This window comes from Centropristis striata, chromosome 2 (genome assembly GCF_030273125.1).
Source record: "Centropristis striata isolate RG_2023a ecotype Rhode Island chromosome 2, C.striata_1.0, whole genome shotgun sequence".
In the NCBI taxonomy this organism is placed as follows: Eukaryota; Metazoa; Chordata; class Actinopteri; order Perciformes; family Serranidae; genus Centropristis; species Centropristis striata.
Window position 1 is genome coordinate 23,698,276 of NC_081518.1, and position 25,760 is coordinate 23,724,035.

Here is a 25,760-nt window from a genome sequence, read left to right on the forward strand (position 1 = left end):
AATAAATTAAATTAAGAAAGATGAATAAATATTAAATATTATATAATAAAGTATTAATTAAGTATAATTTTAAAAAATGAAATGAAAAAAAAATTCAGATTAAATTAAAAAATTAAAAAAATATTTCAGATTTTAAAAAAATGTACAATAAAATGAAAAAAAAAATGTATAAATGTATGTATAAATGTAAATGCTACTTTTTCATCTGTGTGTGTGTGTGTGTGTGTGTGTGAAATCATGAGACCGTAGCACTGATCTTTCGTTCTGTGTGTCCTGCAGCTAAGACGGATGACGTCAAAGTGTCAGAGAAGGGTCGTCTCTCTCCTCGCCCTAACGGCCTTCACCGCTCACCCTCAGACACAGGACGCAGCAGCGGCGATGAGGCAAAGAAACAGTCGATCCCAACCGGACGCACAACGACCACAAACGCCTTGACACACACTGTTTCAGACCCCCACTCTCAGACACACACGCTCACCTCCCGCACGCCCACCAGCACCTTTGGCTTCAAGAAGCAGGGCCACGGGATGGTCACCATGGTTACTGCCAGTGGTGCCACCATCACGAGTGGCTCAGCCACGCTGGGAAAGATGCCCAAATCTGGGGCACGCTCCCTGGTAGGAGGGCTGAAGGCTGGCGGGCAGGACGGCAGCTCGGTGCTGGGTCACCACGACGACGGCTTCCTCCCTATGAGCGCCCGATCCACACTGCAGTACCGCAGCCTGCCCCGGCCCAGCCGCTCGGGGGCGGCCGCACGCAACGGGAACCGCTCCTCCACCAGCAGCATCGAGGCCGCTGTGCTGTCGGTCACCACTCACGGGAAGAACTCGCTCAGTATGACCAAGACTAACGGCTCAGGAGCCAATCAGACGGACCGGGAGAAGGGCGTCTCTGAGATAGACAACCTGAGGAGCGGGATACAGAGTGGAGGAGCAGCCACTGTCCCTCTGACAGGAAGACAGCAGGTCTCCTCACCTACACTGCGCAGGTGAGCGTGCGCACACACACACACACACACACACACACACACACACACACACACACATACACACTCACAGAACATCATTTGTATTGTTAGTGGTCCTGCAGACATAATGACGACTCCCTGATGAGACATACTAGAGGGAGGACTTCTTGTATGGGCTTGAAATAAACCCACATGCAGGACAGCACACACACACACACACACACACACATACACACACACATACAAGACCATTTGAAGACACAGTAATCATGCAGTCACAGTAAATGATAAACAGTGGTGAGTAAGGATCACACGTGTGGGCTTGTTTCCCTCACACACACACACACACACACACACACACACACACATATTCGGGCTCAGTGAGGTTAAATCAGGCCATTGTGAAAGCAGGCTTTGAGCGGAGCTGATCAGCTGCCAAGCCTCAGCCTTGGCGGTGCAGGGGGGGTTGAGGGGGGTGTAGGGGGAGGGTGTGGTGCTGTAATGGGAGTCTTACCTCAGCGCTCTGGCCTCATTAATGTGAGGGAGTGATAACTCTTCAAAGAGGCTCTGTGCTGCCATTATCGCCCACCGCGGCTCCAGTCATCACAGCCTGCCATTTAACTCTAACCCAGGATTAGCAGAAAACCAGGAGAGAGTTCTCTGTGTGTCTTTGTGTGTGTGTGTGTGTGTGTGTGTGTGTGTGTGTGTGTGTGTGTGTGTTGGCCTTGACTGAGCACTGACTCTACCTTTCCTGGCTGCAAAGTAAAAAATAATTCTGCTGTTTTTGTGTCCTGTAAAGCAACATGACCTGAAGGGTGGCACCGCCTGCTTCTCTGCTCCTTTGATCCAGAACAGCCATGAATATTTACATGAAATTTGTTGTTAATAATTTGCTGTTAATATTCACAACTCCCTGGAGGACGAATCCTAATGATTTTTCTAACCCTGTGACCTTTTCTTCTTGCAACGGCATCCGTTTCAAATTTACATTTATAGGGAAAAAAATAGCTTCAGGCAATTTCAAAACCTGCAAACTTTGTTATTGAAAAGCAAAATAGAATAATTAAGCCTTTAAAGATATTATCATGTACAAAATGCATTAGGAAATACAACTGCAATGAAAAATAAATTGCTAATTTTTCATGTAAAATTGGTAGAAAATGCTATTTTCCGCCTCTCAATTATGAAGATTTACTCCTTCTCTCTGTTTATATCATATTAAACTAAACATCTCTGGGTTTTGGACTGATGAAAAAATATATTTAAATACCATGAAAAGTACAGATTATATATATATATATATATATATATATATACATATATATATATATATATATATATATATATATATATATATATATATATATATATATAAATTAAATTATTTTTATTAAAAATAAAATATAAATTAAAAATAAAATACATTTTAATGAAATAAATAAGTAAAATGAAAAAATATATAAATTATATGATAAAACAAGACATTAAATACATTATCTTGGACTTTGGGGAACTGGGAGAGACATTTTACACTATTTTGTGACATTATATAGTTATATTAATTATAGAAAATAATTATTAGATTATGCAAATTATTGTTAGTTGTAGATAGATTGTTCTCTCCACTGAAATCATCCCAACACTCTGCCTCTTCTCCTGGCATACTGCTTCTTTTAATAATGTGTTTTGTGATTTTTTAAAATTAACTAGAATAAAAAGGACAGTTGGAGTACTTCAGCCCCAGTTCTCACCCTTCCTCCTCCTCTCTGGTCTACCACAGGTTGTTTGGTGGGAAGCCCAGTAAACAGGCTCCGGTCACCACGGCTGAAAACATGAAGAACTCCACTGTTATCTCCAACCCCCACGCCACCATGAACCACGTGGGCACGGTGCTGGAATCCCCCGACGGAGGTCTGGGAGGCGTAGAGAGCGACACCAGCAGCCCGCTGTTTGGAGGCAGAGTGCAGGGACTAGGGATGGGCACGCTGGGCAGCGAGCAGGTGAGAACAACATCTAAACAAATAATGCAGACAGCTTTATTATGAGAGCGTAGATAAACAAATCATCCACAAGCTCCTACAGGCTGTAATTCTCCAATGTAACCTCTAGTGAGTGACAACATGTAATGATAAAGCTTTAACATACACAATATGGAGAGTAAAGTGGTGTTTTTGTTTATTCTTTGGCTTTTAGTAATACTTAGTAATCCTTTAAAGTGCCTGAAGTGGTTCATCTTTAGGTCTGAGTCACGGGAGCAGCTACTTATTCATTAGTTACGCTCTATTTTTAGCAGAACACAGCTGCCCACCATCCATTACTTAGCATCAAAAGGGGGAGAACATTTTTTTTCTTCTTTTTTTTTTACTTTTTGAGTTTATTTTGGAGTTGCATTTCAGTTATTTTTAGCCAGGCTAATAATGGTGGGCCTGTTGGTCAGACCACCACTTTTGTCTAGACGGTAATGTCTCAACTATTGAGGGATTGTCTCATTGTTACATTCATGTCCACCCAAGGAAGAACTTTTAACAACTTGAGTATTATTTAAAGCAGCTACAATCTATATCCGATTGTGAAAGAGGTTTTTACAGAGAATTATCTCCTGAATCTGCAGCTCTGCTCGGCGTGGTGGAGCTTGAATTTGAGTTTGAGCTGATTGTTTGTCTGTCCAACCCACAACTGTATTGTTTTCGTTCCCTCTCACTAATCACAGTGTTGTTTGCGGCCGCAGCAGGCAGCTGTTTTCAACCAAAAAGCTCTAAACACCAACTGTACGCTACCTGCTCAGAAACAAACAGCAAACAGACACAGTTACAGACGAGATGGTGAACATAGTGACACTTTAAACAGCCAAAGAAACAGATATTTACCTAAAGGAATTGGTGGAGACCAAAACAGATCTTCAAGGGTCCGACTACGACGTGTCAGGAACTAATTTTTCCATTATTCAGAGAGTGTATGAATGCAGCACAAATGCAATTGCCTTGCAGTGTTTACGAACTTGAAAAATAATTAGTATATCCGCCTCATAATTGGGATCCACTCCAAATTTTAGTGGGTTCTTCCTTGACACACGCTCCACTCTTCTGCAAAGTTTCATGAACATCAGGCCAGATGTTTCTGTGTAACAATGCTGACAAACAGACAAACAAACCAGGCCAAAAACACCTAAGTAATCAATAATTATGTTGCTTTACAGAGACACGACGGCCGTTGTTTAACATCATTTATCATAAGAGCAACTGTCATTTTCACACTTTAACTGTAAGGTGTGTGTCAAAGTGTTAAACCAGAAGGTTAGGTTTGGGTTAAAGATTAGAGTATGTACCTTTGAGCTCAGACAGGATGTATCCTGTGTGTTGAAGGTGTTTGTGAGCTAGTGACGAGGCTTTGACGTGGACAGGAGGATGATTCAGTTCTTACCTGACTAAAATGAGTTTGTTCAGTGGAGGCACAGACAGGCAGTGTAGGTATGTGTTGGACTAACTGTAGGCTACGTATTGCAGCAGAGCAGCGAAATGTGAGCGTGCTCAGTCATGAATGCACCGTCACCTGCTCTCATGATTCATGAGTCTTAATCTGACTGTCTCAATCATAACGTGACTCACGGGGTATTGTTTTTAAGCACTAAATACAGGGTCAAAAGTTTAAATAGTCAGTTAAAGCAAATAAAAGTGGAAAATGCATCAGAAAAAGGCAGAGAATTTAGAATAATTTTTGCCTGATTCACCTGTTTCCACAAGATTACACAGACTGCAACTGATTTTCAAATCTATAACGACCTCTCCACAGGCCTCCAGTCCCGGCTCAGTCTACTCCTCCACCGGCCCCTCCAACAGCCTGACGTGGGGCACCACCTTCAGCAGCTCCTCCGCCCAGAGCAGGGAGAGCACACTGGGTGGGCATGGCGGGACGGGCAGCATGGGCTTCCCCTCCGTCAGCAGCATGCACACCAGCAGCGAGTCCATCGACATGAGCCTGGGCAGCGCCGGACACGGGGCCCACAGGGAGGACACCCTGTCCGCTCTGGGACGCACCGGCAGCGTCAAGACCGGCATGTCGGAGAGGTGAGGACACAAAGGAGGAGTGGGGAGTCTCTGGGTGTTTTTTTTTTCTCCTCTCAAACCTTTTTTCCGTTTCCAAAAAACTGAAACATGTCATCTGTTCTGCAGTATAGCATCTTGTCTTCATCAGTGTGGGATATGAGGTAGTTTCAAGGTCAATCTGTAAGCCACATAAGCCACTATAAACTAGCCAGACCAAGTAGGACTGCAGCAGTAAAACCTTAAGTATGATGATCTGGACAAGGGTGCAGTTTAATGCTTATGAGTTCAACTTTTCATATTACATAAAAAATGAATGCTGTCTTTCTTCTCTCAGAGGTAATTATTATCTTATTGCTTTGGAAGTTCAAGTTTTATATATAAAACATAAGATATGTTTCTAAAATAGAATAATTCTACAGTTTATAAAAGTAGTTAAATTACCTTCATATGCTGTTAACAGGTTAATGCATCTGTAACTAGAGGGCAGACCTCCACCGAGGCCATTGAACTGTATTCATGTGCTCCTCAGGTGGTCCCACTTCCTGAGCTGGGAAGCTGTTATTATGACTTTGGTATGATCATGAGCTTTAAGTCATAATGTGGAAACAACATGAATTCTACAAAGAAGATGTGTTGTGTTTTATTGCTAGGAGCATTTAAAACAGCACACTGAGAGCTGGTTTCCAAAATGTGGAGTTCATGTCAAATTTTCCAGTTGAAAACTACGTTTTCTGATTATCTTGACACCACATGAATGAAGCACAAATGCCCAATGTTAACCAAAGTGAAAAGTGATTTGTGCATCCACACTCATGTGATTATGATAACATTTTGAAGGGTTCATCCTTAAACTATGCTTCACTTTTCCACCAAGTTTGATGGAGATCAGGCTGGTAGTTTTTCTGTAATCCAGCTGATGAAAAAACAAAGAAACAAACCAGTAAATCAAGCTGAATCTGATTGATGACCTCCCTGGTGGGGGTAATTATAATTTTGAATGTAGAATATATGTTCTACCTATAAAAATATAAAACACCACATGAATGCAGCACAAATGCCCTATCTCGCTAATATTTTAGCAAAAGTGAATCCATGCTTTGATTCTGATAAAATTCAAGGGTTCATCCTTGAACTATGCTTCACTTTGACACCAAGTTTGATGAAAATCAGGCCAGTAGTTTTTCTGTAATCCTGCTGAAAAACAGACAAACAAACCTGAAAATCCAGCTAAATCCAGCTGATGACCTCCCTGGTGGAGTTAATTAAAATCTGAATATAGTATATATGTTCTATGTATATTGCTTTGAAAGTTGAGAACTAATTTCTCTGATTATCTCAACACCACATGAATGCAGCACAAATGCCCTACCTCACTAATATTTTAACAAAAGTGAACAATAATTTGTTCATGCTTTGATTCTGAACATTTTTTGAAGGGTTCATCCTTGGATCATGCTTCACTTTGCCACCAAGTTTGATGAAAATCAGGACAGTAGTTTTTCTGTAATCCTGGTGACAAACAAGAATAAACCAGAAAATCAAGCCAAATCGAGCTGATGACCTCCCTGTTATTATAATCCGGATAAAGAATATATTTGATATAATGCTTTGAAAGCTATAATTCTGCATAATGACTACTTTTAATTATACATTTTCTGACAATAATTTGACTTTTTGACAATGATACTCTACATGGATTTCCTTTTCAATGCATCCAAAATTCGAGATGATGCATGAAGCATCAGCCGTGGCGAGGTGTCACTTCTTGTTTGCCGTTGTGTCGCGCACTCGAGCGCAGAAACAAAATCCCATGGGGTCCTCAGTCAGCTACACAGTAATTGTGGTCATTGTAGCGGATTCCATCCTGGCAGGTCGGCTGTGTAACGTGACAGGAATGTCTCAGAGGAAACCTAATAGCATCTGGAGGCTATGACATCACCCTCCTCACTCTCATTAGCTTCATCGGTGAAGAATCTCACAGTTGACCTCTGTTCTGAAGCGTTTACTTTATCCTCTAAAACTTTCTCTTTCTGTGTCTGTTGTGCGTTTTCCTTCCTGTCTTCCATCAGTCCCCTCTCCTCCCCCTCTGCTAGCCCTATATTCAGCCGAAACACGCTACCTCGGAAGCAGGACAGGTAAATGCACCTGTGTGCAGTGTTAGGCTTCTGCTGAGGCGGCTGTGGAGGTTCCTACTAAAAAAAACCACCACCTGCTGCCACACAGAGAGCACCACAGAGAGACGCTATGTGTTAGTCTGTTGTGTTTGTGTGGAGCTGTGTGGCTCTGTGTGGTAGTTTGTGGTTATTTTTAGGACCTCTAGCTCCTGTATGAATGGGAATTTATGAGACTGTAAATGTGAGGATGTGTGTGTGGATGTTGGCAGCTTCACAGACTTTGTTTAGTGATCCGTGTTCACTTACTGCCATCTTGTGGTAGCGTTTATATGTGCAGATCATCTAGAAGCATTGGTATTGGATGTTTATTATTGATTCTAAACTGCAAAAATCTCAATCTTAAAGACTTTTTTGTAACTATTTCAGAACTCTAAAAGTCGTTTTTTAAAAAATTTGTGTTCTTATTTATTTTATTATTTTAAATTAAATGATTTAATTTTATGTAATTTTTATTTATTTATTTAATTTTATTATCCCAGCTGCCTATAAATTAGATAACTTTTTAAAGAATGTTCTGTAATTAACAGTTTCTTTTTCTTTTGTTTGTTTTATTTTTTATAATTTTATTATATTTATTTTATTTATAATTTCCCAAAAATCTAAATATTTTTTCTCATTTTACAATTAGTGTTGCTATTATTATTATTATTATTATTATTATTATTATTATTGTTATTCTTAATATTATTATTATTTTATATATATATATTTTAATTTACCCCAAATCTATATTTTTTCTTATTTTACATTATTATTATTATTATTATTATTATTATTATTGTTTTTTATTTTTTATATTTTTTTATTTATTTTATGTATTTTATTTTTACCAAAAATCTAAATATTTAGCCTGTAAATTAGATAACTTTTTCAAGAGTTTTCTGCAATTAACTGTTTATTTTTTCTAGTTCAGCAATCTGCCGTACTCTGCTTTCTTTCAGGAAAATCCTTGTAACTGTTTTTTTCAGTTGTCTTATTCAGTTCTAACTGAGTAAAAATACATAATTCTTGCCAAGATAGAGATTTTTTTGCAGTGTACAAGTTGAGATGTACTTTCAGGAACAATATGTTTGAAGGTTTAAAATAGCATTAGGAATTCTTTAAGAGTTTGTTGCCTCCTTTGCTTTCCTCCTCTGAAGTGTTTCTCTCCCACAGCGGGCCACACTGTGGTAGAAACACTCTGCCTAAGAAAGGACTCAGGTACTAACTTCACTTCCTGCTGGACATGTTGTGCTTCCACACACTGGTTCACCAAAATTGTCTTCTTTCTTTCTTTCTTTTTTATTTCTGCGTCCTCATTCACTCTCCGAGGCTTGTGCTCACGCTTGTTCTAAATGCTTTTGTTTGGCACTTGGCACATGTGTTGTTGTGTTGTGCTTCTGTGACGGGGCATGTCACCTTGTTGTCGTACAGAGCTGTCACTGTGTTGTGCTGTAGCGGGGGCCTGGTGTCGGGGGTCAGACTCTCCATTTGGCTTCTTTTTTCTGCCTTTTGCCTCAGTTTCTGTTGCTGAGAATCAGTGTATGTTTCTGCTGTTGTAATTCCTTGTTTGATTCATCATGCCAAAGATCCCAGCTACTAATCTGGCTGCTTCACAGAGAAAAAAAATCCAATTTACTGATTGTAAAAAAAGTCAGAAAATCAGAATCATCTTGTGCTGTAAATACACAGACCCACACTGCACCTGTTCTGTTTCGTGTCCTCGCCTCCAGGTTAACCCTTTCTTTGACCTCCTGCAGGTATGGCCCGTCCCCTCAGCTGCGAGGCCACGAGGAGGCCCGTGATTGGCTGCGCTCCCACTCCACCAGTGGGCTGCAGGAATCAGCCAGTAACTCGCCGTTCTCCCCAAGCTCCAGCCTCACCTCGCCCTCCGGGACGCGCTTCAACTTCGCACAGCTGGGTATGCCACACACACACACACACACACACACACACACACAGACACACACACACACACACACACACACACACACACACACACACACACATTTGTTCTCTGTTGATGGAGACAAAATCAAACCTATGAAAGTTGCATTAACTAAAAAATTGATTGATTTAGCTTATGTTTGAAACACATGGATCTAATCTTATTATTATACTGATAATATTCAGTTGGTATCCCAAAACATTTATTGATTTAACATTTAGGACTAGAACCCAACTGACAATGGGATTTTTGAGACAATACCAATCATCGAGGGGGAAAAAAATTCCCATCTTACCGATGTGGCGGCTGATAAAGTGAAATTTTTTTTTTGAGCTCGAATGAAAATAGATGTTTTCTATTTGTATTATGTGTCACTTTTTCACTCAAATGACTCTGCAAAGGAAAGGGTAACTTTCTTAAAATATAACTTTTAATTTAATTTGCATTGTCAAAACAAAGAAAATAAACAATAGATCTGGAAAAAAAAGCTTGCACCATTTCACCCTGCGCATCATTTTCGGCATCATATGTTCTGTATAAAAACGTTTCGTATCAACTCATATCAGACAACATAACTATAAAGTTGTGTAGAATGTGTCATATTCAGAAGTTTATCAGTTTGAACATAAAATGTATTGACTTTGTATGGTTTTTAATCGAATATATGTCAAAAAGGATTAGCAAATTATCACATTGTGTTTTATTTACGTTTCAGACAGCGTCCCAACTTATTTGGAATCAGGGTCACACACGCTGATGCCATTATACCTGTGGCTTGATTTAAGACATTTATCAAGCAAAAATGCCACACATTCTCTGTATTCAGTCTCTCAATGTTGAGGAACTGCTTCTCTCCTTTTAATCATATTATGTAAACTGAATATTTTTGTGTTTGGGATTTGTTGGACAAAACCAATAATCTGAAGGTGTTACTTTTGATTCTAATGGCCATTTTTCACCGTTTCATGACGTTTTGTAGACTAAAAACTAAATGAAAAGAAAAGATATCAACAATGATAAACCATATTATGTAACTTGACTTCTATCCTGTCATGTATCTTTCTCTCAGCCTCCAGCCCGACCTCGGCAGCTCAGATCAACCTCGCCGGCATGCGCAACAACAGCCTGACCAACCAGGACGTCCCCTTCGACCCCTGCAGCGACAACCGGCTGAGGAACTCGTGCATGTCGCTGGACGAGAAGACTCGCACCATGAGCAGGTCGGGCTCCTTCAGGGACGGCTTCGAGGAAGGTAAGAGGAGACGAGAGGAGGACGGATGGAGAGTGTTGAATATTCAGTGACTCTGTGTGCGTCCTGGCTCTGGTCTTCATGTTTGGTGTAATCTGTAATTACAGTGTAATCCTTCTCCAATACCTGCATACCCCCGTCTCTCTCTGAAGTCTGTCTCCTTCCTTATTCCACATCCCCGTGCCAAAAGAATTATTATTCCATTTGTTTAGAGAACATTAGGACGGATTACAACCGCTCCTCTAAGAAAAGCCCTCCATCCCCTTAGAAATCCATAATCAGCTTTGGCACTGCTTTGTTTTTTTCATAAGCTTGTTTATTGGGAAAAGTACCCAGCCGTGCTTTTCCCACCAGCAGGCAGACTCCCCGCCCGGCCGAGGCTGCTCCGCTGGAGTCGGCTCAATCCTCAGGGCTCTATAGAAACTCTGCGCTTTGAGTTAGAGCAGCAAACTAAGACTATGAGAGAGGTAGGCGTAGTATTGTGCAGAAAATGGTTCTCTAAATGGGAAAAATCCACTTAAATACTGGTAAATAGCTGCAGTTGGTTCATTTGCATTTCAGTAAACCACAATATAAACAGTTAATGTAATGCAACCTCAAAACATTCTTTGCAGCTAAAGTGCACAAGGCTTAATTTTTCATGATGAAAAAAACTGATAAAAACAAAAAGTTTTCACTCTTTCTATCACGGTTGTCAAAAGATAATCTGGGAAATGTAGTAGTAGAAGTAAAACTCTACATGCTGAGAGTGTAAAGAGATCCAAAGACAGATTTGTCCTGCAGAGTGAAGAAGAGATGCAGGAATACGGAGAAAAGGAGCAACATGAGAGATGGACAAAGAGCTGGAAATTCACTGACACTGACACTGGTTTTGTAAGAACGCCTCGGGGGAATCAGCTGTGTTCTTTAAGAAACCCGGCGAATACAGACTCCAACTAGAAAGCTTTTCTTTACCAGTATCTGAAAGAAACATCTTCTCAGTTCAGCCTGGACACGGTTTTATTCATCACTATTTGGTGCATCATATCTAAGAAGAAGTTTATAGTTGAAGCACAAATGTTTGCATGCACAAACACGTATAACCTAATCGCACAGTGTTCTTGAAAGCCTAACACAGAAGAACAATAGCTTATCTATCATAAACATCAGGTCTGATGCAAGAATCACCAGTACGAACAGTTTGTTCTTTTACGGAAGATTAAACAAGATAACTCTCTCTGTGGTACAAAGTGGTCCAGACCTGTTGAAGGAGTCATATGCAGTTTTTCCCTGTAATGCATATTGTATATTTTTTGTATATTTAATTACTTTGAAGCATTTTTAGTTTTATATAGTTATAAGTAAAAGGCCTTCATATTGAGTTAGTGTTTGGAAGATCCGCTGATTCACCACCTCTTTTAACTCCTGAACCACTTGAACAGCTGGCTGAGATGATGTGTGAATTTCCAACCACATACATGTTTTGATGTGGTATTTTAATTGGAAAGTGATTAAAGTTGTTTTCCAGTGTTAAATTTAGCAGCAAAGACCAGTGACAGCCCTCACAGCGTCTCATCATGTGAATGAAGGTTCATTTTCTTGCCTAAAAGACGGAGACAGCCGTCAGTCATTTATCACACAGCTGACTTTAAAAGACATTTATCAGAAGCTTGTAAAGTTGTTGAAAAAATGCACAGCTAGCACTAATGTGCACATGCACAATAGCATAAAGACAAACATATTATTATTGCGCCCCCCCTAGTAGCATCTGAGACGGTGTTTCCCAGCTCTGTGAGTCTGTCTTCCCTTTCAGAAGAAGAGATGATTACAGGGATCACAGTGAGAGGCGTGAGAGAGACACACTGACATCCAGCATAACTTTCTCTCTCTCTCTGTGTGTGTGTGTGTGTGTCAAGGTTATTATAGTTAACGAAAACTAACAAAATAACAAAAACTAGAATTGAAAAAACATTTTCGTTAACTGAAATAAAAATAAAAACGAGAGTTTTTAAAAAAACGATAACTCACTGAAACTGTATTTTGTGGTTACAAAACTAACTAAAATTATAGTGAAAAATGTCCTTCGTTTTCGTCTTTGTCAACGTTTTTCATACGTAAACCTTTTTGGTTGATATGAAATCTATTTCATCTATTTGGTTTTATGACTTAATAAACTTATTGGAGCTGAGATGGATCAGACAAAGGAAATAAAGGAACATTTATTGTGACTTTTTTTTCTCACACCCAACAAATACCCCATTGCAAAAGAACTAAAACCAACACTAAAACTAATAAAAAACTAAAGTAAAAGTAAGCATTTTCAAAAAATAAAAACTAATTAAAACTAGCAAACTCACTCTAAAAACTAATTAAAACTAACTGAATTTGAAAACAAAAATTGACAATGAAATTAAAACCAAAACTAATGAAAAATCCAAAACTATTATAACCTTGGTGTGTGTGTGTGTGTGTGTGTGTGTGTGTGTGTGTGTGTGTGTGTGTGTGTGTGTGTTAGATCACAGCCAGAGCAGGTCAGCGAGGACATGCACTCTATGTGTACGTGTATATGTTGCGGAGGTGTAAGGTTACCTGAGCGTTGTTAGATTGACAGGACAAAAGTCACATCATCCACCCAACACTTTGTCCGACCTGTCCTGTATGAGAGCAACACCACCACACAGTGTCACATCATCCCCTCACACACACCCTCACACACACATTTATATATCCTCACCTTCTCCTTCTTTCTGCAGAAACCATTTTCTATTTTATTTACAATTTATATACTATATCTCGGACATCAAAAAGTATAAACTGAGATTTATGGTGGTATTTTTTATAATACTACCCATAATATAGCCTACATAGCCATGGATGAAAACAAATATGCAGAAAAAAAATAAAAGGTTATATTTGTCACAAATCAGTGTTTTTCATTTGTCATGCAGAATTTTTATTTGGTTAAAATGCAGTCAGAATTCTGCTGACAAGTGAGGTTAAAGAAAGTAATAGCAAGTAGAGATTCTAAATAATAACACAAACACACAACATGTGCACATGCATCATCACTAAAAGGTCCAACTATGGTGGACCAGAGAACACACTGAAAATTAAGAAAGCAGCTTCACCAACTTGACACAGCATTAAGAAAAATACAGAAAAATGCTGAAGAAAGCTCACAACACAATGCAAAAATGTTTCCAGAGGATGCTAAAAAGTTGTGAACATGTTGGAATCTGTTTCTGTGCACTTTTTCTTAATTCTTTATGTGTCGAAATTGATGTTTTTGTGTGTCGTCAAGTTTGTGCGGATGTTTCTTGATCTTCTATTCACAGTGTAATGAGCTCTTAGGGCCACGGTATCAGACAGCACAAACTGGCAAAATGCTGAGGCCCAGAAAAGAGAAAAATTCAGGGATAGCGTAACGTTTTGAGGGCCCTCAGAGCATGTCAAGTCTTACATCTTGTATAAACTGGATTTTAGCACAATTAAAAGTAGCAAATTTCCACAAAATCGACAAGAACGTCAACAAGGATTCCAAAAAGCTCAACAAATGTCTGATGACCAGGAAATGTTTAGCATCGTTGCTTGAAAAATAATTACCAAAAAAGAAGTAAATGATCAGAATAGTTGCCAATATTTTCTATCAAAAGAGTAATGGATTAGTCATGTAATTGTTGCAGCTCTTGTAAATTCATGTCTTAAGAGTTAAAAGATCTTACACAAAAAGATTTATGTGATTTAAACCAGACAGCAGTGAATTTAAATCAATATTCCTCTTCTTTTGTGGCTCCCTGCACATCTCAATGTCTAGACCAATTTTAAGATAAAAGTGAGTCCTCTGTAAACTCAAGTCCCTGTGAGGTGAATGAGTGAATGAATCTGCCGGGATCAGCCCGACCTCGCTGTGTGGTTGATGACATCACGCTGCTGATCCTTTCTGATCTGCTCCCAGGCAGGAAACAGTGCTGGCGTTGTGTCCCGGCCTCTGATGTGTGATTAGCGGCTGAGTCATTAGCGCAGTACTGCTCAGGCTGTCATTAGTTGCGCCACAGTCCAACTGTAACGTGTAGGAGTTTTATCTTTATGACCGCAGAGCTCATTATGTTCAAGAGGAGGCGGGAAGTGGAGGTAGAGGAACTGGAAATGCTGGGAGGAGCAGAGTGGGTGGTGTGTGTGTACGTGTGTGTGTACGTGTGTGTGTACGTGTGTGTGTGTGTGTGTGTGTGTGTGTGTGTGTGGGGTCTGTTAATAATCACGGTGCTGGTGTGTGTGCAGATGTACTTTTCTAATCCCCACTTTTGCTTGTGGTTTTTATCTCACCAGTTCATGGATCGTCCCTGTCTCTGGTCTCCAGCACTTCTTCCATTTATTCCACAGTGAGTACACAAAACATCAAGAGTTAATTATGGATGGATCATATGGGAATTATTGTTAATCCTGGTGCATATCAAACACTGAACACTGAAACAGTATGTTAGCTTTTTCTACTCTTTGGGCCCATTTTGTTTTGTCGTTACATAGTTTGTCCACTAAAGAGCATTTATAAGTTTATTTTTCAAGAAAATATGTCCCCACAACCCTTTTAATAACCAGATTTTGGGATCAAACATGCTTGTCAGAGCTCTTGGTGACCCAGAGATTCAATGTAACCCCATCGTCCCCGGTTCAATTCTGACTGGGATGTTTGCTGCTTCTCCACATCTTTCCTTTCTCCTTCAGCACATTAAACTGTAATAATTGCAAAAAGGCTTAAAGACGGTACACCCCAAATACATATTTTTCCTCTTACCCGCAGTGCAGGTACATTTAGATGTGTCGACTGTTTGAGATATCAGCTGTAGAGATGTGTGCCTTCTCTCTGATATAATGGAACTTTGCTAGTGGTGCTCAAAGTGCCTTAAAATATACATTTGAAAAACTCAACAGCAATGTCTCTTTTCAGACATAATGGCAAAGTAAAATAGGAACTATTCTAGAAAGAAAATACATCCTACATTAAACTGCTCACAGCACCTATCTGCAGATTATCTTGAGTAGCCAAGATTCGGAGTCACTATTTGTGGAAAGAGAAATTACTGTTGCACTTTTTTAATGTAGTTTTTGGTGCTTCGAGCACCACTGAACGAGCGGAATTTAGTTCCATCATATTCAAGAGAAAGAAGACATCTCTACAGCCGTAAAACATTCTAGACTGATACATTGCGCTAAGGTTTAAAAGGAAAAACTTATTTTAGATTTTAGAGTGAACTGGCCCTTTAACTGAATTAGCTCTGTAAGATCTTGTTTTAGAAAATCTTTGCAAAGTAGCAAATCAGTTCAAGATGACTCCACAGTGGAAACCAGAGCAACCAGTTTCTGCTTTTCCTATGAAATTATTAAATATTGAGTATTTGAGTTGGCTAATACGCTGTTATACATTTACCCTCTAATCCATCAGATATCTGACTCAGACACCCTGTGAGAAAAAGCTCCGGCTTCAGTCACACAGTGCAGACTTAGGACAGCCCACATGTACACACAGTAGCCAATCAGAGCTTAGTCTTCACAGCTTAGCTCCTCCTCCCCCTCCCCCTGTGGGCTGCTTTACTCACCTGGGCAGGTGTAGCAGAAACACTCTCTCAGACACTGAATCTGTGCTCAGCACTGGCTGGTGCACTGAGCCGTAGAGGCGCAGGTTTGAAATAAGAGAGGAGGGAAAAATGATGGCGACTTTATCCCTGACGGGCACCGTCACGTCCTGGCAGCTAACGGTAGGGATGAGGAGGAGGACTGGAGGACTCTGATTTCTTTTTGCTCTGTTGGAAGTAAATACAGCAGAAAGACAAACATATAATTATGCAGAACACTTTCTTTATCAGGAGAGCTGACAAGTCTAGGCTGTGGATTCATGTCTATTAAATGCTTCATATCTGGAAAATCTAATGTAATGTTTGGAACACCAAAACTAAAAAAAATGCTGCTGCCAATTTAGCATTTTTTCCCAACTTTAGCTTTTTTCTGATTCTTTTTTTTCCTGTTTATTTTTGTTGAACTGCCTTGATGTCGGCAGCTCATGGAATTGGTTTTGTTTGTGAGCTCTGGTCCTGGAGTTTGCATCAGAGTGAGATCTCTGTGTTTTGTCTGCGCTTCCAAGACAGACAGACAGACAGGCTGCTTCTCTGTTTGTGTATCCAGGATCATCTGGTCATATGTGTGTGATTGACAGCTCTGTTTGGGTGTGTGGACAGATGCCACTTTGTAAAAACCTCAGAACACACTCTGCTGTACATGCACAGACACATGAGGCTTTCCAAACCTGTTTCAGGGTTTAGTGGTTCGGGAGGAGGAACCACATGGATGGAAAATAATTAATTATCAGATGTTCTGCATTGTTGCATCTGTCACAACAAAACTGCTGTGTTCACTCTTTAAAAATACTGATTGTGGATTAAAAACCCTAGCACATAGCTCCACCAGGGCTGCATGATTGCTGCTTAATTAGCTTTTAATCTGAATTTGAATGCATATAGTGATCAAATATCACAAGACAGATGTGTTAATTTTGAAGCAAATGCTGAAGTTCATAGTGTATTTACCAAAATTTAAACACTCCGGGCTCTATGTCCTAATAACTAACATTCCTATAATTTGGTTGAAATAATATTAAAAATTTTTAATATATCTTGCAAATAAAACAAACAAGCAGGACCGAAGACATAACCTCTTTGGTGATTGTTATACAGCTGATTGGATAGCGCTATAGGTTATAAATTCTTGAAAAATAATAATCAAATCTATACGTTTTTACATCATAATAGCCTCTTTCAATTTATTCTGATGACATAATTTTGCAGAAAACAGAGACAATAATTGTGTTGTTTTTGGTACTATGACTGGATGGAAGTAGGAAAAGTAAAACAAATCTTTAAATTCTGCACATTAAAAGAATATTTTTCAGATTTTCACCCAGCTGGTGAAGGTGCTGTTTGTTTGGATGTGCTGACATGAGTCGGTTGAAAACTGGAAAAGTTTCACTTTAAAGATGTTAAACTGACATCAAACTGTAGCTACATGAACCAGTTTTAGTGCATTTACTGTCAACTGACCGCTCAACATAAACAAGCTGTAAAATCAGCTCCAGATGTAGTGTGAGTGCAACCCGGTGCAGCTTGTTTACATGTAAATGTGGGTGTTTCTCTGTTTTGGTGAGCAGCAGCAGCAGCAGCAGCAGCAGCAGGGTGTGTTGGGTTCGTGTGAGCGTTTGTTTTGCCCGCCCTCACTCTGGATGTGTTTGGCTACCTGTCTTTTCTTACTATTGTTCTGTGTGCAGCCTATGGAGACAATAGGATTCTCTCTCACACACACATTCAGTAATACCGATGAGTGAAATGCCTTCAGGAGAAGATCTCTCCTTTCCAGACACATTACACCAGACAATCTCCTCCACAGTTTATACAGCTCCTCTCTTTGGAGCTAATAAATCAAACAGGAGTCAGGACATGTGCAGGGTCTGACCTCCGGCGGCCTGATCTGCTCTACTTTTTCATTAAAGCATGTCAGCATTCAGTCAGCACTTCCTCTAATGATTTTTTTCTTCTTCTGATGTTTGTTTTTACAGAATGAGGAGAAGTCTCAGTCGGAGGTAAGCTCCAGCCCGCCCACACCTCCTCTTCTTCTTCTTCTTCTCATGTGTTTTCTCAGCTCTTTAATTTTCTGTGTGCATTGGTTGGACTTGTTGGAACATGGGAGGCGTTTTCACAGTTGTATCCAGTTACACATGTAACTGTATTGTGCCCGAGCCTGTAACAGGCTCTTGTTCCTCTGTGAACACCTGTGTACACCTGTACGTGCTCCTTTATGCATCCTGTGTGTTTTCATCTCTGAACATATCAGAGGTTCGATCTGGGAGCCTCCCTCATTTGTTTGGCTACAGTTTATTTTCTTTATGTGTTTGGATGCCTGTGTGTTAATCACTGCATGCTTTTATGAACAGGTATGTATGGTTTTGTCCTGGCGCCTTTTGATGTCGTGTTTTGTTTTTGTCTTTTTGCTTCCACAGATTCGCAAGCTGCGCCGGGAGCTGGACGCCTCCCAGGAAAAGGTTTCCGCCCTCACGACGCAGTTGAGTGCCAACGTAAGTGAACATGCACACACACAAAAAACACACTCCTAAACAAACTTGTTTGCACATGTATGCTGTCTACTTCCAGTGTTTATTGTGCCACAAATGCATCCCTAATATGTTCAATAACGGGACAGTGCACCCCTCAATTAAAAAAATATTTTTTTTTAGTATTGATTATTCTACATCTTTTTTTTGTGTGAGTTTTCAAGTGTTGGAGAAATCAGTTGTAGAGATGTCGGCCTTTCCTCTAATATAATAAAAAATAAATATATACTATAAAACTCAAGGTTCGAGGTGACTTTAAACCAAATTACAGTGGATTCCAATATGTTTTTAGACTATTAGAAAAAAGAAAAAAGAAAAAACAACTGAGTGAGGCACGACAAAAAAGAATTCCTATCAACTTGTGATGGATACAAAATTTCATTTATAAAGTATTTATGAAGTTCTAAGTGTAAAATGGCACAAAGTTCAGCTGCTTCAAAAGCTGCACTATGAGAAGGGATTTTGTTATGTGCTGATTTAAAGCAGGTGAAACATTCACCTTGATCACCATCTTGCAGCCCTGCACTGAACACATAAGACTTCTCAGGCTGATGGAAATGTAATTAGTTCTTCAGGTGTTTGATTATATACTGAAGTTGACAGATCAGATAGACGGATTCAAGACTTAAATGTTTGTTGTTTTGTCAAAAGACAAACTCAGTTTTAAAAAGCTGTGAAATTTGGCACGCTGTCTCTCTCAAACACCCAAACACACGCAAGTTTGTTTCATGATCTCCATCAAACAGTGAACAGAGAGCCCCAACAGAGCACTTTGCTCCCAGAAGGTGTAATTTTACATCTGGCAGAACCATCAGAAAATCTCTTAAAGCGTCTCCAGACACGATCCTCTCTGCCACCGTACCTCCTGCATTGCACAAGTCTCGCCACGCTCCGCTTGTAATCTGCAGCCTGAGTCAGTGCACGCCGGTGGTTTACCTGCGGATTAGAGATACGGACGGAACAGCAGTGTTAGATTACAGCAGAGTCAAGTCTCAGCACACGGCTGAGGGACAGTCACAGATGTGGACTGAAGATTTACAGCTAATGACGCCTGATACAAGAAGGTGTGGAGTGTTGAAAGACAAACACAGACTGATAAAACAGAGGAGTTGGCAGTAGGGGGGTCTCGAGGGTGTGATCGAGGGGCTTTCTCTGTTCAAATATTTAATTACACGCCGCAGACACATGATAAATTATCCAAACACGCCTTGAAGCCCCCGAGGCCGAGAATCTAAGAACATCCTCTGCAGCAGAAAGTCATGACTTGAATCACACATCAGTCAACACCTGACTCAACTCTCACACACACTTCCTGCAGGCATCTGCACATCATTTGTCTGTTCAATCTAAAGCCTTCATTCAATATTGTGATGGATGACCGCGCTCACCCTGGTGTGTTTAAACCTGCAACGTCTGCAGCGATGCACAAAATTTTTTCAAAATGCTTATTTGACGTGTATGACTTAATTAGAGTCTGACCGATGTGGGTTTTTTGAGGCCGATACTGATTTTAGAGGAGAAAAATTCGCTGATAACAGATATTGTAGCCAATATAGTTCATTTTTAGCTGGTAAAGTGACAAAAAATAGACCTTTTTAACGTGGATTGTGCATCAATTTTGCACAGTTATGACTCTGCAAAGGCACTCAAAAGTGTGTTTTCTCAAATAAACTTAATTAAACAACATTATACATCATTATTCAATATGTATAGATTGCATAGCATTGTAAACCAATTTTAGAATTGGAAAAAAGGAATGTAATAGAAATTATATCAATAGCTAAATATCAATAGCGTATGTTCAGTGCCAAAGAATTTTAAAAAAGTATCTATATAATAATATAATATAATATAATATAATATAATATAACACCGTTTCTAGATCATTGTTTTCTACATTGCATTCTGTGTAAATAAGAGTTTTCATATTGGTGGATATTGTACAGCATGTGTAAAAAATACCAATAAATACAGATATGGCGTTATAGCAGTCAACCGATATAGATCTGTTAGGTTCTATTTATAATTGAAATCCGTGGTCATTTTGTCAGAAAGTAAATTTATTCTTCTATTCTTAAATTAATCTGTGCATTATCTCTGACAGAAAAACATGAAATCAAGCCAGTCAAACTGTAGAGAAGAGGAGTTTTAATGTTGTTATCAGGGTGAATCTAGCCCTAAGGACTGTTTCTGGTTTTGGCTTCAGTGTTTGTAGTATGGGAACGTGTCCAGAGCTGACCCACAGTGGAATAATCGTTCATCACAGTGGCTTTATTATTTCACATGCTTATTTGGAGTTTGTTATGTTTTCATTTTGATACGAAGACTACTCGACTGATGTCATGTTTGGGTTTCAGCTCCAAGGTTGAAGCTGTTTTGTCGACAGAACTCACATTTTTTCACACTGAGTGGAGTGTTAAGGTTGATTTTCTCAGCTCAAGCTTTCTGCTAGTTATTGCAGCACATTGGAGATGCTTTCAGTCCCTCATATTCTTAGATTAACTCTCCACAATTATTCATTTATTAGCAGTACAGTTAGATCCCTGCAGCTAGTATTCTCAGGCATATTGTCAGGGAATGAGCTTCCAGCTGACTCGTTTTTCATGGTGTCCAGCAGCTGGTGGAGGGACCCTCTCACTATGGATACATTTTTAGAAGAGATTTATGATAAAACCTTCCATCTCTGATGAGTGAGACATTTGTAGTTTTCTGTTTTATCATTATATCCGTTTTTTTAGATAGATAGATAGATAGATACATAGATAGATAGATAGATTGATTGATTGATTGATTGATTGATTGATTGATTGATTGATTGATTGATTGATTGATTGATTGATTGATTACTTTATTCATCCCCGAAGGGAAATTCGGTTGTCACAGCAGTCCGTTATTTAAGTACAATAAAATACAATAGAATAAAATACTACGGTAGAATAAAATTTAAAGTTGGAAGGAGGTTTTGACTCCTTTCGGTATTGGATATCTAAGAAAGTTACAGGTGAAATGTTGCAGTCAGATTTTTAGTTTATTGGACTTAATCATTTCCATTTAGCCACAAAAATGATGCTGTTTGTATAATGTAGTTGGAAATTCTGGAAGTTTTAGGGATGCATGTGGGATTTCGTTGAGTCAAACCTGGAGGATGGATAACAAATGAACATCTAATGAGGCATTACAAGGTTGAGGATTGAGCTGTACAGAAGTCCTGGATTACATTTTGCACACCTTTCTGTCTCCTGCAGGCTCACCTGGTTGCAGCGTTTGAACAGAGTCTGGGCAACATGACCATCAGACTGAAGAGTCTCACTTTGACAGCAGAGCAGAAGGTAAAACAGCTCCTCGTTTTATAAAAGGCTGAGCTTTACACTAATCAAAGTTCACATTCAAAGTCACGGCAGTTGATTTATTGGTGTAATTCTCCTGTCATTTCCTCTGTGTAGGACTCTGAGCTGAACGAGTTGAGGAAGACCATCGAGCTGCTGAAGAAGCAGAACGCTGTAGCTCAGGCTGCGATAAACGGGGTTATCAACACACCCGAACTCACGCCTAAAGGGGACAGGACAGGTACGGCAAACACTGCAAATACTACACACTGCAGAGACATTTTAAAGGCTGAAGTTGATCATTTTTAACTAGAATGTTGTGCCAACATTTTAGTTGGCAAGTTGCATGCAAAGAAATTAATATTTAGTCTTTTTATTGAATATAACTCATCATATTTTGCACATACATGGTGTCTTTCTGCACTCTTGTATCAAAGTCTTGAGGGACAGGTCTGTGAGAAAGACCAAGTAAAAGAAGGATACCACTATTTGTCCGCACCACAAACATTTTATTAATAAACAGACACTTCTATGTGATAAGGATCTTCATTTATTTTAAGTTGTTGTACTTGTGAGTTTCAGACAGTGTGTGGGACATTATTTTGTTCCTCTAAAGGATAGAAAAACCTTAAGAACAATAGATAAGCAGACATTAATTCTGAAGTACATTTAATGAGAATAATGTACTCCACTTATGTAATAACAGGAAACATTCTCAAACTTTTACTCCAAAATTTGTAGCCTGTTTTTCCTGTTTACCTCTTACATTTCAGAAACAGACACTGATTGGTTTATATTTGACGTTTAATGAAATACGAATTTCAGGCTAATATTTGCCGAACACATTTGCCGCCTGTCTCTCCTCAGCCGGCAGTAACGGCAGTTCACAGCAGCAGCAGAAGCAGCAGCAGCAACAACAGCAGCCGGACCTGCGCATCAGGAGGCAACACTCCTCTGACAGCGTCAGCAGCGTCGCCAGCGCCACCAGCCACTCCAGTGTGGGCTCAAACATGGACACGGACGCAAAAAACAAGAAGAAGAACAAAAAGAACTGGGTAAGCTGCTGGGAATTTAAAATGAAAAGAGGGCCGATATCAGTGTGTGATGAGTTACTAACAAGCAGCCAGCCAGGACTCATGGTGTGTGTCTTTGTCTCTTTGTGCATTTTCATGTGTGTGTCGGTGTCACATGTTTGGGTTTCTCCCCATTAGGCATCTTTCACTGGAGAAAAGGTGAATACTCCTAGGATTTTTCATAGATTCTGTCCTGTTGCGTATAACTGATTTGGTGATTTTGCAGGTCAAATTTGAAAAAAACTAAAAATGCTAGAAATGGGCCAATTCTACTCTGTTGATACATGTAGTAGTATAGTTTGTCCCAAAATAATGAAAAAGAAAAAAAAAAACATATTATGGGATGTCTAAAAATGACCCCCTAAAAAAACAAGTCATACTATATAGTATGTCGACTTTTGTCAAAAATGGTCAAATTTTAAAATGCCTAAAAATGCTTTAAAAAATGACTATTATAGTCTGTTGATACATATTAGTGCATAATATGGCCAGAAATCAGAAAAACATCATATTACGGGATGTCCAAAAATGGCCGCCACTTTAAAAAAAAAGTCATACTATAGCATGTCGATTTTTATCAAAGATGGTCACATTTTAAAATGCCTAAAAATACTTCAAATGGGTCAATTATCCTTTGTTGATACATATTAGAGCATAATATGTGCAGAAATTACAAAAAAACTCAACATAAATAATAAACACATTTAGGTGAAAAATAGGTTGAAATATGTTGTAGTAGTTGTTTTTTGACCTACAAAATTACCAAATCTGTCTACTGGCTAGTGCCTAGTCCTAGTGTCAGCTCATTAGTTGTTTTTACTAGTGATCATACAGCAAAAATGGTACATACTTTCTAAAATTACTTAAAAACATGAACTTTTCTTTTTTGTTGTTGGAAGGCTTTTTTGTGCACCGGAGGACAAATCATAGATGAAGACGTATGCAACTTTTTTTCTCTCTCTCTCTTCCCGTAGACTGAAGCGATGTTGTGTTAGCTGCCTGTGGTTTCATCCTGATGTTGAATTGAATTTTTTTAAGGAAGAGCAACGTGGTGCTTTGTGGTAGCCGTTAAAAGATGTGAGCTCGTGTAGAGTTTCCTGCTTTAGCTCACAGTGATAATAAACCAGCCTCCTGTGTGTGTGTATGTGTTTCCAGCTGTCACAGTTTGTGTAGATGAGACCCCACAGCAGGCTGCTCCATGCAGGTGCTGTGATGTGGAGAGTATAGGGGTAGTGTGTGTCGGAGAGTATATAATGGATCATGAAAGACCTGTTTCATGGTGGTTGTGATGTAGCATTAGCTTGCAGCTGCCCGGAGGTCAAATAAAATCAGCTTTTTATGGGCCTCTAGTTGAATCTCTGTCCCTCCATAACACATTAACTCACCCAAACCCATATGAACATGTGCTGTTTTGTCTCTCTGTCTTCCTTTGCTTCGCTTCATGTGGCAGGTCTATGAGGTAAGAGTGGTACGCTGCGTGAAATGAAAGAAACAAAGCTGCCTAACATCCTGCACTTTTTCTAGGTTACTAACCTCTGTCCTCTTCCTCCTGTCCTCTGCTGCCACCGTAGTGCCTGTCCTCTTCCCCAGCACTGCCTCTCCCCTAAAAAACTGCTCTCATGACACTTGAGCCAGCTCTTGAAAGAGGAAAATCCACTGAAAAAAATATCTTTTAAAATAGCGTATCTCTGGGTCCATTTTTGGTACAGCTACAAAGATGTTTGAGGACAAAATAAAAGTTACTTTTTAAAGCCTCTTAACAATAACTTCAAAAGTTATTCAGTAAGAAAGTAGTGTAGCAACAGCTTGCAGATTTAGATCTGTTTTGAGTAGAGAATTGTTTTTTTAATTGTTAATAATCCTGTCCTCCTACATGTATTCAGCACAGAGGCTATTTCTCTGGAGACTGTTATAAAGCTTTGTATGCTAGCATTAAGCCATAAAGTAGTATTATAAGTGTAAAGTATATTCGGTGGATTTCTCCTTTAAACTCAAACTCTGAGGAAATCACTTTTTTTTACATTTAGTTTGATGATGGTTCATCAGTTTTGTTTTGTTTTGTTTTGTTTTACAGATTTTACCAAAAATGAGGAGCAAAGAAGAGTACAGTCAAAACATTTTATTAGAAAGTGAAGAAAAAACAGAGGACAAAATTATGCATCTTTTTAGGAACACACACACACACCCCTTGTTAAAAAAATGTCAAAAAATCAGAATTCTGTTTCCAAAAGATGTCAAAACTGCCACCTGCTCCCCTTGAAATGTCTCATTATACATTAATAGACATGAATATCATATTTCATCCAGTTTATTTCTGATTTATGAATATTGAACAAACAATGATACAATTCCATATTTTATTTATTTAATTGAAAAACAATGAGCCATAAGTAGCTACACACTCCTCACACTCAGTGTTTGAGTTTAGAGCTGTAGCTCAAGTGTTAAGACAGTCTACCCAGAATTCCTTTCCTCCATGTGACTCACTTGCACTTTTTCACAGCTGTTTTCCTCCACTTCCCCCGGCACACTCCTCCTCTTCCCTTTCTGCCCTGTGATATTTGGAGAGTGTTCCTAGTCTGCTCACCATCTGTCTCTCTTTCTCCGTTTTCTACTTGCAGCTGCGCAGCTCCTTCAAACAGGCGTTCAGCAAGAAGAAATCTCCCAAGTCGGCTTCTTCTCACTCCGACATCGAAGAGATGACGGACTCGTCGCTGCCATCTTCCCCTAAACTGCCCCACAACGGCCCCAACGGCTCCACCCACATGCTCAGGAACACACACTCCAACTCGCTGTACGTAGACATCTGTGTGTGATTATAGGAGTATTGGGTATAGCTCATCCTTAGCCTGGTCTAACTAAACTGTGTT

General features: G+C 39.4%; 1 protein-coding gene across 2 annotated transcripts in view; it reads left to right on the plus strand.

The window, feature by feature from the left end:
- nav2a (neuron navigator 2a) overlaps window positions 1-25,760 on the plus strand; it is a 132,923-nt gene that overhangs the window by 97,511 nt on the left and 9,652 nt on the right. For both annotated transcript variants that reach the window (XM_059347371.1, XM_059347378.1), the window contains exons 15-28: window positions 280-988; window positions 2,748-2,967; window positions 4,757-5,031; window positions 7,080-7,145; window positions 8,340-8,384; window positions 8,924-9,084; window positions 10,181-10,363; window positions 14,666-14,718; window positions 17,940-17,963; window positions 18,381-18,455; window positions 21,737-21,820; window positions 21,935-22,058; window positions 22,685-22,872; window positions 25,512-25,684. In XM_059347371.1, the coding sequence (XP_059203354.1) occupies window positions 280-988; window positions 2,748-2,967; window positions 4,757-5,031; window positions 7,080-7,145; window positions 8,340-8,384; window positions 8,924-9,084; window positions 10,181-10,363; window positions 14,666-14,718; window positions 17,940-17,963; window positions 18,381-18,455; window positions 21,737-21,820; window positions 21,935-22,058; window positions 22,685-22,872; window positions 25,512-25,684 (2,380 nt within the window). The remainder of the gene's footprint in view (window positions 1-279; window positions 989-2,747; window positions 2,968-4,756; window positions 5,032-7,079; window positions 7,146-8,339; window positions 8,385-8,923; window positions 9,085-10,180; window positions 10,364-14,665; window positions 14,719-17,939; window positions 17,964-18,380; window positions 18,456-21,736; window positions 21,821-21,934; window positions 22,059-22,684; window positions 22,873-25,511; window positions 25,685-25,760) is intronic.